At 36.3% G+C, this 16,690-nt stretch overlaps 1 protein-coding gene across 10 annotated transcripts in view; it reads right to left on the bottom strand.

Moving 5' to 3' along the window:
• The window catches only part of NSD3 (nuclear receptor binding SET domain protein 3), a 53,296-nt gene that overhangs the window by 16,532 nt on the left and 20,074 nt on the right, over positions 1-16,690 (bottom strand). For 9 of the 10 annotated variants that reach the window (XR_003253297.1, XR_003253298.1, XM_026064445.1 and 6 more), the window contains 8 exons: positions 12,858-12,958; positions 10,370-10,415; positions 9,655-9,785; positions 8,957-9,085; positions 8,090-8,216; positions 7,488-7,685; positions 6,704-6,874; positions 2,254-2,403 (listed from right to left, as the gene is read on the bottom strand). Coding sequence is in view for 7 of the 10 variants with exons in the window: in XM_026064445.1 (XP_025920230.1) it covers positions 2,254-2,403; positions 6,704-6,874; positions 7,488-7,685; positions 8,090-8,216; positions 8,957-9,085; positions 9,655-9,785; positions 10,370-10,415; positions 12,858-12,958 (1,053 nt within the window). In the remaining 3 variants the exon portion in view is untranslated. Of the gene's footprint in view, positions 1-2,253; positions 2,404-6,703; positions 6,875-7,487; positions 7,686-8,089; positions 8,234-8,956; positions 9,086-9,654; positions 9,786-10,369; positions 10,416-12,857; positions 12,959-16,690 lie in introns of those variants that run through there. The other variant, XR_003253299.1, reaches the window with a different exon arrangement.

Raw genomic sequence — 16,690 nt, forward strand, 5'->3', positions numbered from 1 at the left:
ACTGTGCAGGGCACTTATCTAATGTTTAAGTTGTGACTCTTGACTGCATCAAAGGTGAATACAAAAGAGCAAATGAGTTTTTTTAAACATGAGGTACATTGGCACTAGAAGCAACATTCCCAAAGGAGGCACTGCATATGAAAGCGGCAGTGTTAGCTTTTGTGTGGTTTGGTGATAGCCAACAATAAATGATAAATAACAGAATTTTAGGGAACATTTTTTAAATCAACATTGTCATGACTGAATCCCTTAGCAATCAGTTAGTGTGCATGAAAAAAACCCACAGCCTATAGGTTGATCAATGCTTTTCTGTACCAACGTTATAACATAAAAAAAGAATCGTAATGATGTCTGTCTATTCTTTGAAAAGTTTACCTGTATGAGCACTGTAAACTCACTTACATAATGCAGAATGAGACACCACACAAGAGCTCTCCCCGTGCCCAAAGCTCCCTTTTTACACAAAGGAAATCTGATCACAGTGTGGTTACGATTACTTCTTAAACTTTATACTCATTTGGACAAAAGCTCTTTTGGCTGGCTTATGTTCTGGCAGATGCAGCGATTGTGGAGAGCCACAGCACATCTCTAAGCCATCCTGAACAAACAAAGCAGCCCATAAACTAGTACTTGTTAATGTATATATCTATATATACACATATATTTATATATGTGCATGTGTGTATATATATATCTCTGTGTGTGTATATATATATGTATGTGTATATATATATATATAAAAATTTAAGAAGTTTTGGGGTCCCAGACTGAAAGACTGGGAGAGATTTGAGAGTATTTTATGTGATTTTTGACCACACTATCAAAAGAAGTGTGAATGGTAACTTTCAAACATTTATCAGAAAATTTTGTCCACCTATAGACTTTCAAAAATGTCATTGCATTAATTGATTGTTGTATATTGCAATAAGCATTCCTTAAACAAATCAGTGACACAACCAATACTGTATTTCCTCTGCTAAAAAACATAATAAAATCCAACCATTCGGACTTTCCAGAGCTCCCAAAACCCACAATAAAGTTTTAACTTTTAAAATAATTTTTGCAAATGTTATTTCAGAGGAAATACAGACCCAGCATGAATTATTGAAACAATATCTAACACGGTAAAATGCCAAGGGGAGAAAAAAAAAAAAAGAAAAAAAATCAAACACAATTTTCAGTGCTAAGCAAGAGAAAAAGGAAAAAAAAAAAAGAAACTTTGCTCTCAGGATGCATTAGTAAGATATTGTTCAAGCTAAGCAGAGGGCTCAAAATAATTTTTGTTTTCAGGAATTAGAGAAACTACTGAAAACCATCAGTCTAGCAGCATTCAAAATAACCTAACTTTAGGATGGTTAATTGGGCACCATTTCCGAACACTCCTGGGGAATCAAATTTCTGTGGGGAAGAGAGTATTACCTCTGAATGTTTTTTACAGACAATGGAGTCTCTCTCCATAAGGTATTTTGAGATGCTACAGCATTACCTGCACCAGCGTAAAATTATCTACTTCTCCTGGAAAAACCCTGTTCTGTCCTAGAGCTGGACACTTTTCTTCACAGGACAGCGACCCTGTCTGCTTGAGACACAGCATCTCCTGTCACTCGTATATGAAGCATTGCTTCAAGAAATTAGTCGTCAGTCACATGAGAGAAAGGAGCACCAGCTGTCCCAAACTAATCCAAGTGGAACACGAGGCCCAATGACTGTAATAGACACATACACAGGCAAAACCTTACTGCCTTCGTACATCTTTGGATTCCCTCTGGAATGGCGAGAATACCAATCACTGTTCAACCTGAAAAATCCTTTATTCTCTCAGGGTTTGCATAAGCTACCTAAAAGATTTGAAACAGAACATCCCCTCTTCTTCCTTCCGTAAAATCAATTTAAGAAGCTGTTGGTTTTTACATCATCCAGGTAAGCACTGAACTGCAACAATATTAAGCTCTAGTTGGCTCCTCTTTGTATTGTTCTGCAAATAGCTTCTCTAAAGTTAGAATAACCCAGGTCAGCTACAAAACGATTTAACCTCTGGCAAGGAGAATTTAGTGACAGTAATTATTTTAAGCCCTTTTATAATAAAAAAAAATTGCCAACAACATGAACACACGTTCACAATAATCAATGAGTGAAGTTTACTAAAAGCAACAAGTGGTGCTTGACAAGCAGACATTTCTTGTTTGATTTAAAGAGAAAGAAATAATAGAAAAAGCGAAAGTAAATTAAAGAGAAGGAAACTATTTTGGTTACCTTTCTCACATTTCTTTTTGGAAGCTGACGAAGGAGGAGGAATCATAGGTAATTTCATCAACTCAGCACGATTTGATTCATTCAGTAGGTAGTGGGACTTATAGGCATATGAACTGAACATGGGGTCTGAATGATCCTGCACTACCAGCCCTATACGAAACAAACAGAAAGAGATGAGTTGCAATGAAACTACCCATGATTCCATAAAGGAGAAAATAAAATAAATCAAATGAACACCTATAATGCATATATATATAAGGGTGAATGAAAAAAGATAAAATGAAGAAAAAGAAAAGTCTGACAGAAAAGGTTTCTTTACTAACAAAGAGGATATGTGTCGGAGAGACTAAATTCAGCTCTATCTGGAAAAACCTACAATGAATAAGCCATTTCTAAGTGGAATTTCAATTGTGCTTTTAGCTTTAATCTGTACATTTATAGAAAAGCACAAAAAAGGCATTTGATTTTAATGCTGTGTGAACCACCCTCCCTCCCAAATGAAAAAAGTAAGCCAATTTTAAGAGTTGAGTTATAATGGTCACTGCATCAAAGGTAATACTGTTAGTTAGGGCTACAAAGTGAAAAAACAAAGACGTATACAAGGCCTCACATAGCTGAAAAAACTCACCATCCCGGTTGCTACAAATCTGATCTCTAAGATTTTACCTAAAGTATGTGTTTTGCCTTTATTACTGCATTGAGGGGGGAAAAAAAAAACCAACCAAGGGGGAGGGAGGTGTCAATTCTGCAAGGCACCACAGGCAAAAGAATGGATGAAAAGTCCACCCTCTCCCATTTAAGTAAAGCTCCACCAACTCTGCAATTCCACAACTATCAAATTAAACACTTTGCAGCAGTCAAGCACATCCCATTCTGTTTTCCCATCTGCTTTCACTTCAAATGATGCATGTGTGCTTTTTCTTGTCTTTCTCCACAAAAAGGAGTTTGCTGGATCATAGCACACTTTCCACATTGTTCCAAAGAGTCAGGCAGCCTAAAGCCAGAGAGCCATAGCTATAGCTCAGAAGTGTATGGTCAGTAATTCAAAGGAACAGCATAGCAGTTGAGTCCCAAGAAGCAGGAAAGATGAGCTACCAAAATAGCCACAAATTCTTTCCCTTGTGAGACAGAGCTGAATGCTATAGAGAAGCTTTTGAACTGGGGTGCCCAGAAAATTGGTATAGGAGAAGGGTGTTTGGCTACCTGAAAAGCCTGTCCTCAAAGGGGTTCATAAAACAGGAATCAACTTACAGGTATGACCTATACTTATACAATTATGTGAAACAGAAAGGGCTCAGCAAAGGATATTTCAGGATGTGAATTCAAAGTCTTAAAGTATACTGTATTTCAAGTATCTGATGATAAGCAAGTTTTAACTATTCTACAGGTATTCTGATATCTGCATTTCCTCACTTTGTATTTAGATCCGAAACATTATGGAGTTTCTCCTTCTAACATCAACTAAAACTTATCAAACAACCTTTCTCACATACAGATGCCCAAGTATTTCTAAAATATTAAGTTACCCATTTCTTTCTGAGCAGGTATTCTCAGTGCTCCTGCCACAGATGCTGTCCTCACCTTATTTCCCTCATGCTGACCACATATGACTAGAGAGGACTCAGGTCAACCCATCCTGCGGGAGTTTGCTAAATGTAAACCTCACAAGCTTTCTTCGGTGAAGCACACTGGCTCCTGATTCCAGCTATGACTAGCAGAAACAAACCCCCCAAAAATTTTCTAGAAGAACAAGTACATAGTTGCTATAAAATACATGGGATTCAGTCAGTGCTAGCGGTTTGTAACTCTGAAAGTTCTCTGAACTAAGACTCAGTGAATTATACAGGACTGGAAATTCCATCTGCTTGGGTTCAAAGACTACTTATATTGCCAGGAGAAAATACAGACTTCTGTAAAGTTCAGTTTCCAGTTTGAGGAAGTTAGATTTAAACAGAATTACTAAAACAATGTCAAAAAAAGAGAACATTTTCTTCTGCAATTCATTTGTTTTTTAAAAATAAATTCAGGTCTGCATCTTCTGCAAGCATAAGATTCCCTTACTATGTAACCAGATAATTTAATTCAGTTTTGGAATCCTACTCCTAAATTCTGATTTCTGTGCCATATAATAAAATGGATGCCAAAGAGCAGATATACTTTTTCAGAAAGTTCTTAAATAGGTCCTGCCCAACAGAAGTAGGAGGCCTCTATTTTATGCCTTTGGGTACAGAGTAGGCAGTCAAAACTTGGACAAAAAAGTTCAAGAGATTCACCTTCATAAGCACCCATAACAAAGTACTGCAGATTTATAACCTAAAGTTATAAAGTTCTTCTATGAACAAAAACGCATCAGGATACTCGGATCTTAAAAGTCAGCTTCAGACATCTTTGGTAGCTGGTCACAGGGTTAACAGCACAGCTTCAGGGAAACTTACTTAACTGTTTTGTATCATGCAAAACAGTTTAGTACTATAGCTTACAACTGTGTTTTTAAATTGGCAGCAAATAAAATGAGAAACCAAATTCTAGAAGCCTGTCATTGCTTTTCATTCATATTTTAGTACAAATGCAGCTTTCATAATTGAGATTAATGATGTTCCAGTTTTTTGCATCAGCACAGTTCTCTAACAGCTAAGATCCCATCACCTACCTCATGTACAAGCAGAACAAGACATCATCCTACGATACAGAATTCTTCGCATTAATATTTACAGAGACAGACTAAAGCAACTGTTGGACCTTGTAAAGAGAAATTTGTAATCTGACATTCAAATCAGGGAAGATCCACAGAAACTGGTCTGTCATACACCCACATCTGACCTTGATGTCAGACTAACCACAGAAAACTGAGATAAAAACATAAAACCAGCCCATTGGAAATATGGAACTTTTCTACCTACCATAGAAATTGTTTTTAATAATTCCACTCTAGCTCAAGACAACAAACACCTTCTTTCCCCATCCTGGCATTTGGACATAACTATTAGTTAAACTACTAACGTTGAAGGAGAGACATTTGTTTTTCCTCAGATAGCATTAGTATTTGATACAGAATGCCTGAAAGCATCTATATGCTAACAGAATGTTAAGTCAAAGTTTTGGCTAGCTCTATTTCAAAGACACAGCAATTATTGTGAACAGCATTTTGCTGTTCAAACTGTGCATTTGTACATGCAGTAATGCTGCCAACCAAAATTAAACACAAGATATATGTAAGGCTACCTAGAACCCTGCAATAAAAGAGCATAAAGACACATGCAATATCATAAATTTGCATATGTGCACATTTATGTAATGCTGTGGGACTCATTTCACATATATTCTGTTTTGGGATGGTCCCAAAGTATTCAAATGAGTCCACAAAAGGACAAACACTGCGCCATGTTGTAAACACCTATTTACACATTCTGAGGAACTTTTCTAAGGCTCATTCTAAAACTTACTGTTTCCCTCTGAGCTTCCAGATGCCATTTCTCTGGAAAAAACTGTTACGTTTTTAATGAGGATAGACCTTTACTAAAACTTGATCCTCTGTGATGGGCTCCTGGACTACTTGGAAATGAAGAATGGGAGGAAGAAAGGAGAGAGGTGGAAAGGAAATGGCTCTGGCACACATCTTTCCCTTTCTTCTCAAAGATTTTAAATTATTAATCTGCTCTTGAAAATTCAAGGCAATCTTTCTGACACTAAACCTCCAACTGAATGAACACAAGTAGACTCAGGATTCATCATATATTTCCACTCCTTACTAGTGACTTTCCAAAGCTGTTGAAAAGAATATATCCAATATAAAGTATTTGACATACTGTGTAATATAAATATTACTACTCAAAAACCTAATCATGACACTTCTTTGATTCATCTGAGAGAAAAAAAAAAGTGTGAATAAAACAACTGATGCCCCAAAACTTTTCAACCTGTTATCTGGCAGAAGTCAAATGACTGAAGAGCCATAAAGGGGGGGATTTTAGCATATGGAAAAACTCAGCATAAAACTTGTTTACATGGTATTGTAAGTGTTTTTCTTTCAAAGTTCTCAAATGTGATGGTAGTTATAAATTAAAATGAATTCTTCTAGCTCATGAGTAAATCCTACCTTTTGGACTTAAAAATTTAGATAGTTTTAAGTTTGTAAGTGGTGAAGGAATCCCATTCCACGTAACAGACAGTGAATAAGTAACACAAGGCTCTGAGCATCCACTTTTTCCCACTGGCAACACAAGTATGCCTTCTCAGCACCTATAGTTGTTTCTGAACACTGATTATTAAGGGCCAAAATAGCAAGTGGAAGTCTAACAAGAACAGTTTACTATACCGAAAAAAAATCAGAGGAAGCACTAAAATCCAAGTAAGAGCCCCAAAAGGTATTTTTATGAAATAGATCATTTTTAATCACTAAACTGTACAAGTGACCATAAAACAGACGGGAAAAAAAACCAAATGTGCTCACCTCTTGCACAAACGAAACAAAAGCCTACATTTACAGCTGATGAGGAGTGATTCCTTTTGGAATGGTTACTACAGATGAGAATGTGGGATGACACAAACAAGCTTCCTGCAGCAATACAGCCATCTCCTGAGTGATAGGCAATGGGACATCTGAAACATCTCACCATGCGACCTGTTTAATATAAATGCAGAAAAATGCACCATGTCACCCTGGAATCAGGATATGGTAGAAGACACCACACAGACAGATGCAAGATTGATTTTTATTCCAATCAGAGCACCAGATTAAAGAGAGACATTTACATCTTAAAAAAAAGATCACAGAAGTTTAGAGTTAACTTTCACTTTAAAGCTGTGTTGAAAACAAAACAAAAAAACCCACTATGGTTTTAACCATTGTAGAGTCTGCTTGTTGTGTTTAAACATTTTGGTTTGCTTCTAAAAGGATTCTTTCCCTCTGAAAAATAACTGTTCTACAGGCCACTACCAATTATCTTTTTTCAAAGATTCCTCAACCTTGTACAACTAACCCTTAGCTTACATCAAACCCAGGTATTCAGCAACTAAAAGATGACTAAATGTTACAGATCCAGGTACACTTAGAAAGAGGTTTCAAGCTGCTAGCTGTTTTCCCTGGTTTTTTAGATTTACGTTAATGACATCATTAAGAATGACCCTTTGTTCCTTCCTACATGCTGCATTACAGAGGGTAAAATTATATTCTTTGCTATTGTGAGGATGCATTTTAGTTTCCTTCTACTGTTCAAATCCAGCTGTGCTCTCACCTTTACTCGCTTTATGAATATCCTTATCCACTGAGCAGGCAGTACAGCAATGCTGCGGGCAACGGAATCCTCGCGACTCGAAGAGAGCGGTGGCAAACTTGCGAACACAGGCCTCATGATAAAATTTACCGCATGTATTGACAGAACAACGCTTCACGTCTTTGCCAGGAAGTTTGCATGAAAAGCATGTATGTTCTCCTTGTAAGAAGAGCAATAAAGATGACCAATTGTAAATGTCAAATTTTTTGAGATTCAGATCTCGCAAAAAAAAATTCTGAAGCGAATAGAGCCACATTGGTTCAAGCAACACAGGCTCCTTTCCTTAAAACAGGAAAGTCAGTTACTACAGTCCACAGTAACTATATAATTGGTGTTAACAAAAAAGTCCCTTATTCTGATTATACCCTGAACAATGTATTACTTGTTCTCTTACCAGGTACTTGTCATGTAGGAAATGACAATTTGGCCTCAGAGAATAAAAAAAAACCAAACCCACACCCAAAAGCTATAATCTTACTATCTCAATTTGTTCTGACCAGAATATGGCTCCTCAGAAGAGCAGTAAATCCTTCCCCGTTTTTCAGACATGGGAACACATTTACCATTTTTACACTCCATGCAGACGAACTTCTCATCAGGTATTGACTTCAGGCCTAGACACTCCATATGAAAGACACCGCAACACTCGCCTTCGCAGGACACCAGAGACTCACCGGAACTTTCGCAGATCTTAAACAAGCAGACAGCTAGTCAGAGAATAAAGGGTATCTGACATACTTAAACGTAAATGACTACCAGATGTTAAACCAAACAAAACAAAAAAAAAAAAAAACAAGCAAAAACAACCACCACCTCCCCAAACTGGCTGAAATCTTTTCAGAGCTATGATAAGGCAGGAGAATCGGCCTATGTCCCAGGGCAACCTGACAATATCTGTGGGATGGAGACAGTCACAACAGTTATTGGATCTTTTCCCCTTAACAGTGAGAGTCCATCCTTTAATGGATAGAGATAGAGTTACTACAGGATCCATCCGGACTCCTACTTTTCTTACAATTCTAAAGAGCAAGAGCAGCTTTTCCTTACTATCAATCAGGAAACTGATCAGAAAATTCCAGTGTTTTCCTCTCCAAACTACTAAAAAACTCTCACTGTCCTATTCTGAAAGACTACCTCAAATCTTCACATGGAGCAGAAAATGGCATTTAGTTTTTCTACGTATGTTAGCCAGTAGAGATTAGACAACATATCTGAACTTTCTGGCATGTTGAAGGGCTTAGGAATCATCTCTAGTGCATAAAAAAGAAAAAAAATAAATAAAAGCCTTGATATTTCCATCTAAGATGTCAAATTATGAGACATGGTTAAAATAAAGTGGTATAATTTGAAAAAAGAATATCAAACCAGATTACTGTCAGAAATAGACAATTCATCTTTAGTGTACATTTCTTTACAGGACCGCTGCTTACCTGACAAACAGTGTCTTTTTTATTTGTTCCAGTTCCTCTCCTGGATAAACTAGAGTCTACTGACTGCACATCGGAAGCATCCGCATCGGCAGTAGCTGATGGGCTGTCTGAACGTTTTCCAAAACTACCCTACAAAAACGAAAAAATCCAAGGCACTCTAAACCAAGATACTTTCAAAGGACAGTCACACTGTGAAATAAAATATTTAAGTCATGACTGACTAAAAGATCAGTCAGTATGTTAAGAAAGCCAAAGTTCCTTGAAAATTACTGAACTTCACTACAATGATAGAAGAAATGCTGCCTTCTGAACACATCTTTTACTTGCACAAGCCAAGAAAATAAAGATGTTCATTTTACTCTTTCCAGCCACCTCTCTGTTTTACACCAAGATAGAGCAGCATCCCCCAATTCCCAATCTAACAACTCTCCAAAGAGCAAAACAAGCCAGTGATCTAAACTGATATGTTTTGCTAGGCAAAGGAGTAGCAAAATTTGTAAAGGAAGATGGTATCTTTTTTATACCAGTATAGGGGGGATGAAAAATAAAAAGATGATGCTTTATTTTTTAGACAATAAAAGACATGAGATTTGTAGGAAATATATCTCACAGATTTAGCAATATGAAAATGAAGAGTCTATTATACCACTGATCAGTTAAACATGCTACAGTCTCTGTGAGAAACAATATGCCTTTACCTGTAAATCATTAAGTCCTCTTGAGTCAGAGTCAGATGTATCTCTGTAAGCTGAGCTAGTCAGTTCTACGTCAGTTGAGGCACGACTCCTTTTCTTTAAAGGTTTACAGGAATCTGAAATCTCGCTGGCACCTTAATACAATGTACTGAAATTAGTCCTAAAATATGCTCTCAACTTTTTTTGTTAAATAAAGAAAAATTAAAGATGAGTGACTGCCTGAAATGTAATTATTTGCTACCCTTAACATTCAGTTTGTAACTTTGATAATAATTTAATTCTCCATGAAAAGCTAATTAAATGAAAATCACTTTAGGATGATCTTTTGAGAAACTTCTGGATATGCTGACAAAGTGGAGGAGACTACTAAATTGTCTCTAACAGAGTATCCTTAACAGATTACCTCTCCATCATTCATCTTTAACACACAGCTAGGCAAAGGCATCATCATTTTCTTTCTTTCTTTTTTTTTTTAAATAAGTAACCAGTCCAGAAGGAGGAACTAAACTTACACCTATTTTCCCAACTAGCATTGCAAAAAAAACAAAATAAGCACCAAAAAAACCCACCTCACAAGAGAAATTAAGATCAATATTTATCATAATGATCATCAGGAAGCATTAAGACCTCTGTAGTTCATACGGACTGAAAGCCATTAACAAAATATGATGAAGGGCCAGCAAATTTAACAAAGTTTATTATTAGTAAATCAACTCACCTTTCTGTAATCCTGTCTTCACTGCAGTCAGTGGTACCATTTCAACCTGTTTGAATAGGAAAATCCATAGTTAAAAAACAGAGGAACTTTTTTCCCTAGTATTAAAAAGAAAACATTTAAGTTTAAGTGATTAGTATATCTGAACTCAGATGTAGTCTGTCATCCCCTTCTTAGTGTGAGCCTTCTGGTCCTGTCGGGACTTAATCCTAGCTGCCTATGCTGAACACCAGGAGACAAGGCAGCCATACATTCACTAGCAAGGTCCTTTCCAATTACTCCCTTTGTGCATGAAGATGACAGGAAAACTTTATCCGTGTCCAGCAGGCAGGAGCGGGGTTCATTTTGGCAGCCAACATTGATGCTTTTGTAAAACCCCACACCTGTGTAAGTACAAGTTTTACCTTAACAGGTATGACACTCAGGTTAGTGAGACACTTAACGTATTGCCATTTTAAGGCACTTCCACCAAGCATGCACTCTTGAGCTTCTGGGAACATAGACCTTTTCTCTGTATAGAGTGCTGCAAGGCCCACAAAGATGGAGATACGGACTTCGTATAGAGCATTGCAGAGCTCTATACAGCTGGAAACTCAATGTCAGTATCAACTTAAGCAGATAAGTTTATGATCTTGCAAAAGCACTTCAAGTTCTTGATCCTATATCAGAAGGATAAGTTTAGAAACTGTTCTGCCAATGTACGTGTAACGTGAGAATTTGGTGACTGTATCATAATTACAGAAGGAAGTTGTTTCCTAAAGTCCTGTTTTTAAGGTTAAGAATTACAAGTTTGTTTGTTTTTTAAACAATGTGGTTACATATGCATGTAGAAACACATTTAGTAAATATTTAAGGATTATTCTATAATTTTTTTAAAAAATATTTTATTTTGTTGTACAATAGGTAAAAACATACAATAGAAGGATTTGTATAGGATACATTTCGTAATACAAATATAAAATCTAAACAATCACTTTTATTTCTCTACTACTCACTGTAACAGTAGCATTAACATTTTGTTTTTCTCATTAATTGTACTCGTTCCAGTTATAATTTTATACCAAGTGGTTGCAGACTAATTTGGGAATCAGTTGCAAGAAAACTTGACTTTGGGTAACAAATATTGTTGCATAATTGTAAGAAGTTAGTACTTTTTTTTTTTTAATATAACTTAATACATTCAAGGTTATGCGCATTACAGTGCATCTGTGTTTAAGTTTTAGTCATATACTTTTCCTGAGAAAAGCAATTTAATGTTCATAGTCTTAGTTAGCTACATAATATAAGCATAAGCAAAGCTAACTGGGATCCATGAAGTTCATATTGTTGGTTCTTATACCTTTGTTAAATTAAGGAACATTTATAAACATAAAATAACTCATTTGAAAATAGGGAGGCTGCAACATCTCATGACGAGAGGTTTAAGGGACGTCAGATATCTTACGCCCAACATTTAAGTTGCTTTAAAGTTTCAGCAAGAAACTTTTAAAAGTTAGAACATTCTTCTGCTGGACGCAGAAGTAAATGCTATAGTATAAAAAGAAAAACAGGAAAAATAAAAAAGCAATTAGGTCTACCTTCAACCTCTGAAATGAATGAAGTGCAAAAAATAAAGTGTAAAGGGCAAAGAATAAATTAGAATAAAACAGATAAAAACAATGATTTCCCCTTCTCATATAAATATTTAGCCTGACCGCCCCTTTTTAAAAATGCTTGTTGGGAAAAGCTGTATTAGGAAACATTTTTATATAAAATTCTCAGGTTTCAAGTGGAGAGACCCTTAAAGAGGGAAAATTGAATATGTAAGGAAAAGAACCAACAACTTTGACAAACTTGTTAAGAAAGTGTATTCAGTATTTAATGTTAAAGCACGCCCATCCACTCAACTTTCCTATTCATTCCCAGATTTATTTTTTTAATTAAAGCAACAACATTTGTCTGTCTGAACATCCAGATTAAAGGAATGCCCTGTACATGTTAGATCTACTTAAGGAAAAAAATGTATATCCCAGAAGATCTGTTTTGCTGATGTCTGCCAACATAAAAGTCAAATTATTCATCTTTAAGTTAAATCATTCTTAGAGTCCATTTTCAAAAGTGGTCAAATTAATCAGTCTAATTTCATTTGAAAAACAAAACCTCAATACAAACCAGCAGCTAAACCAAGAGCAAGAGGAAGGAACCTGGTGGCAATTCCATCAAAGAAATTACTGAAACAAAATCACTTTGCTCATAACAGAAATCTCAAAGTAAACATGGCACGTTCATTAGGAGTCTTGCATCATTGAGTTCCCATTATCCATAGCCTGACTGATACTGTGAAGATGCCAGTAGCAGAGTCACAGCAATGGTATTGACAAGGGGATTTCATGAAGGATAGTCCAAAACGAAACCCGATGGGGAAAAATGGAGAAAAATAAAAAGGCACCAATATAAGCCACAACATTTATGAATACAATATATTTTAACTCTCTACATGGAGGAAGCCAACCTGCTCCTTTTTGATCTTCTTCTTTGGCACAACTTCAGTGGATTTCTCAGACTCTGAGCGGGTTCGAATCGATCTTCTCTGTTGCTTCTTTTCTACAGAACCTGAAGAAGGAAAAAGGTTTCTATTATATGATTCCTTCTACTTCAGAGTTACAGTAAGATGTTGAACAYGAAGTCAACAGATAAAGTAACGAAACCAAGACTTTTTTCCTCTTTTGAATGTTTTATTTTTAAATTCAGTTCCAAGCTATTTGCCAACTGGTTCTCTGGTTGCAGATAACACATTTTGATTCCATAGGCAGAGAGGCCAGCTTCAGAAAAAGACGCCAGTAACAGAACAAATGGAAAGGCTGGAATCCAGTTTAGGGCAAACAGTTTTTCACAACACAACTCTCATAGTCTTCGCTTTGGTTAATTTTTAACCAAATAGTCCATCTTTGGCGTTTTTGGGAAGGTATCCACGATCAACTTCTTGAACTAAAACATGCTAGAAATTTCAGACACAAAACAGCTTCCAACATTTCACTCTCAAAAATACAGTTCTGTGCCCCTGCTTTACAGTGAAGAGGATAGTCTTCTGTGAGAACTCTAGCTATCACAAAAACTTAAATCAGAAACCACGTTGTAACACGTGCCATGAATCCGAAATCTAAACACTTGACTAAAGATTTCAAGAGGCAAAAAAAAATTCAACACAAACAGAAGCAGTTATCATGATGTGTGCTATTGTAATAAATGATACTGAATACCAAGTTTAAAAAATATATTACCATGGAAAGCAAACTCAGATTAATGAATGTTATTATGGTGTTTCAAGAGATTATAAGAGCTATTGTTTTGGGGTTTTTTGGTTTTTGGGGGGACAACTAAGGTTGGCAAAATCAGAAGACCCTTCTATGCTACAGTATCTCCAAAAAGGCCAGGTTGAGAAACGTACACAACAGTTACACAATGTGCAATTTTTGAAAGAAAGTACACGCAGAGTTGTACAGACAGAAAACTGAAGTTCAAAGTTTTAAAATTATCCTTTATCAATCATTATTCTTCTTTTTCAGTTTTGAATGTTTTAACTAAAGAGGACAAGACTGATACTTTCTATTCTTCCAAGTAAAAATACAAATCCCTAGGACCAGGAATTAGCTTACTGTACCAGATACACTGTCAGAAGTTGAAAGCCTTTGTCTTGTTGTTGGGGTATAATATATCTAGAGAGATAGGCAGACTTTAATCATAGACTGAAAAAAAGCCTTTCAAAAGGACTCTAGAAAAAAGTTTCATTTCTTCCTTCAAGCATCTTGATTAACTGGATGAGCATTTTTATCAAGGTTACACGCAACATGCTATGGTGCATAATTCTCAGTAATTAAACTTTCTAGTTTAGAAAGTCATTCATTTAAATTGGTGCGATGGAAGTTTACAAGAACTGTATTTCTGGGGAAAAATGTTTAATTGCTTTTCTTCAAGGGAAACAAATTTAACAATATGCTAACTAATTAATATCAATGAATTATTAATTTTATTAGTAATTAGTAACTCAAATCAAAATCCTTTATGTTAGAACCTGTATAACTTTGGTTCCAATGAGCTGCATCCATTGAACTACACAAACTTTGTGTTATCTACTACAGATCTCAACATGAAATCTAGAAGCTATCTTTTGTCACCTTTGAGTTCAGCCAAAACTCTCTGAAGCAGCTAAAAGTCAATTTTGGGCAAGTGTGACCAGGAAGTTCAGTTAATCAACAATGCCTTTTGTCCCTATGTTCCTGCATAGTAGTAAGGAAATTAAGGTGCAAGGTCTGTTTCAGAGGAGAAACTCTACGATCATTGCACTCTATATTGGCCAACAGCAAGATCAATCAACGCAACAGGCATATTTTTTCCTTTGCCTACTCTCCAAGAACTCAGTGCATCACCTCCACAATGCTCCTATTCCATCTTCACGCATATTTTGATCCAGAGTTTCAGAACAGATTTCAGACCAGCAATCTACCTCACTGCTGGTCAAGTCAGGCCAATCCTGTTTCAGCTCTAACTGGAGACCAGAAGCACTACAAATTCTCATAGCTGTTTTCTTATCAGATTTCATGTTACAGAATTATTTTCCCAGCATTATGGAACTCTGTATATTTAACTGCAGGTTATTAATAAGGACTCCCAGAGTCATTCTTTAAAATACTTTACCGTAAAGGTATTCTGAAGTTCCGGTGACCTTAAATTTGAAAAAAGGACTTCGCAGTTATGTTCCATGAGAGGGGACCAATAACTGTCTGGACTTTGGAAATGGCTTTGAAAGTGACTGTTTGGAGTGTATACTGAAGTAAAGCTCATGCACTGTATAGGGTGTTATCAGATGAAGTTTTACGTATCCAAAAAACCTAAGAAAATGAAAAAAGAGAGGCTCAGAATTCTCACCCTCCCTATGTCTGAAGAGCCATTGTGAAGGTGAAGCCTTTAGTTCCCAGGTGAGAGAAACAAAACAGATCACCTCTCCTGCTGCAAGGCAATTAAAGTAACAATTGTTTGAAAAAGTTGAAATAACTACAGTAATTAAAATTGGAAAAAAGAACCACTGTCGACAACAGCAGAGGAAACCCCACTCAAACCAGAAAATCCAGYGTACTCGATGTGTATTGTGAAATCCCCAAATACCATCCAGAAAATAGCATATATAAAATAAGCCTACCTAAGAGCTATACAAGTACAAAACTGAAGTGGATTTGCAGAGGTGAGTGTTCCCATATATGTTGACCATTGTGAGGTTTTTGACTTGGAGTCACATTTCATTTTTGTTTGGAAAGGGAGAAACAACCATATAGTGAGATAATTGAAGCAAAAGTGACATTGAGTAATGTTACAAGATTTTTAATCTCTGCAAGAAAGAGGGTTTTTTGCCATGTAAACTGCAACAAGTCTCCCACTTCTTGGTTCTTTGTTCATCCTACTATGAGAGAATGTATTCTGCTTCAAACTAAAATTTACTTTGACATACCCAATGTAAAACTAAATATGCTTGAGCATTCCAAGGATATGATTAAAGCACAGTAACAAACATGCAATAGTTAATGCATTTTACATGGCCTGTACAAAGACTGTGGTTGAAATACAGAAGTCACTATAGCAAATGAAGGAACTTGAAAAGTTCTTGGTTTAGGATGACTCAAAATTGTCTCTCTTTTCAGGAACCTCCATCCTTTCCCCAGAGGGGTATCTGTCTCCTTTTGAGGATGCTGAGAGAACATACTGCAGAAGAAAATTTCTGCTCATGGGGAAAAGCCCAATCCCATTGGAAGAATTCCCATTAGCTGTTTCTTAAAATCAAAAGATGAAAAAAAAATTTTGGTTTTCTGTTCCAAGGCTAAGCAGCACTCATTCAGTTTATCATTCCCATTCTTCTCTACTACCATACTACAAATTAAACTTCAAATAGTTTATTCCAGGCTCTCTCCTTCCAGTCTCGACCTCCATTATTTGCTTCAGTGATTCTTCTCCCTCAGACATAATACTTCACAGAACTTATTGCTTCACAACGGGACCCCTAAAATGCTTTCAGAAGGCAAGCATTTTCTCATTTTGCTGATGGCACTAGCTGAAGCAGTAAAGAAATTTGCTTCCTTTACAAAGGTCATACAGGAATTAAACAGCAAAGTTAGGCAAAGCACTCATCCCAAGAGTTGTTCTTTACTGAACTATGACTCTTCCAGATTCTCTTCCTTTGATCCCAGTTGTCATTTTTTACATTTTGGGCCAAAAAGACATTACCATACTTTGCTAACACAAATCCAATGTATTGTCTTCTAAAACAGCTGGCTACCTTCTCTCCACAAGGTATAC

The sequence above is a fragment of the Apteryx rowi genome, unplaced genomic scaffold (assembly GCF_003343035.1).
Source record: "Apteryx rowi isolate R43461 unplaced genomic scaffold, aptRow1 scaffold_217, whole genome shotgun sequence".
Lineage (NCBI taxonomy): Eukaryota > Metazoa > Chordata > Aves > Apterygiformes > Apterygidae > Apteryx > Apteryx rowi.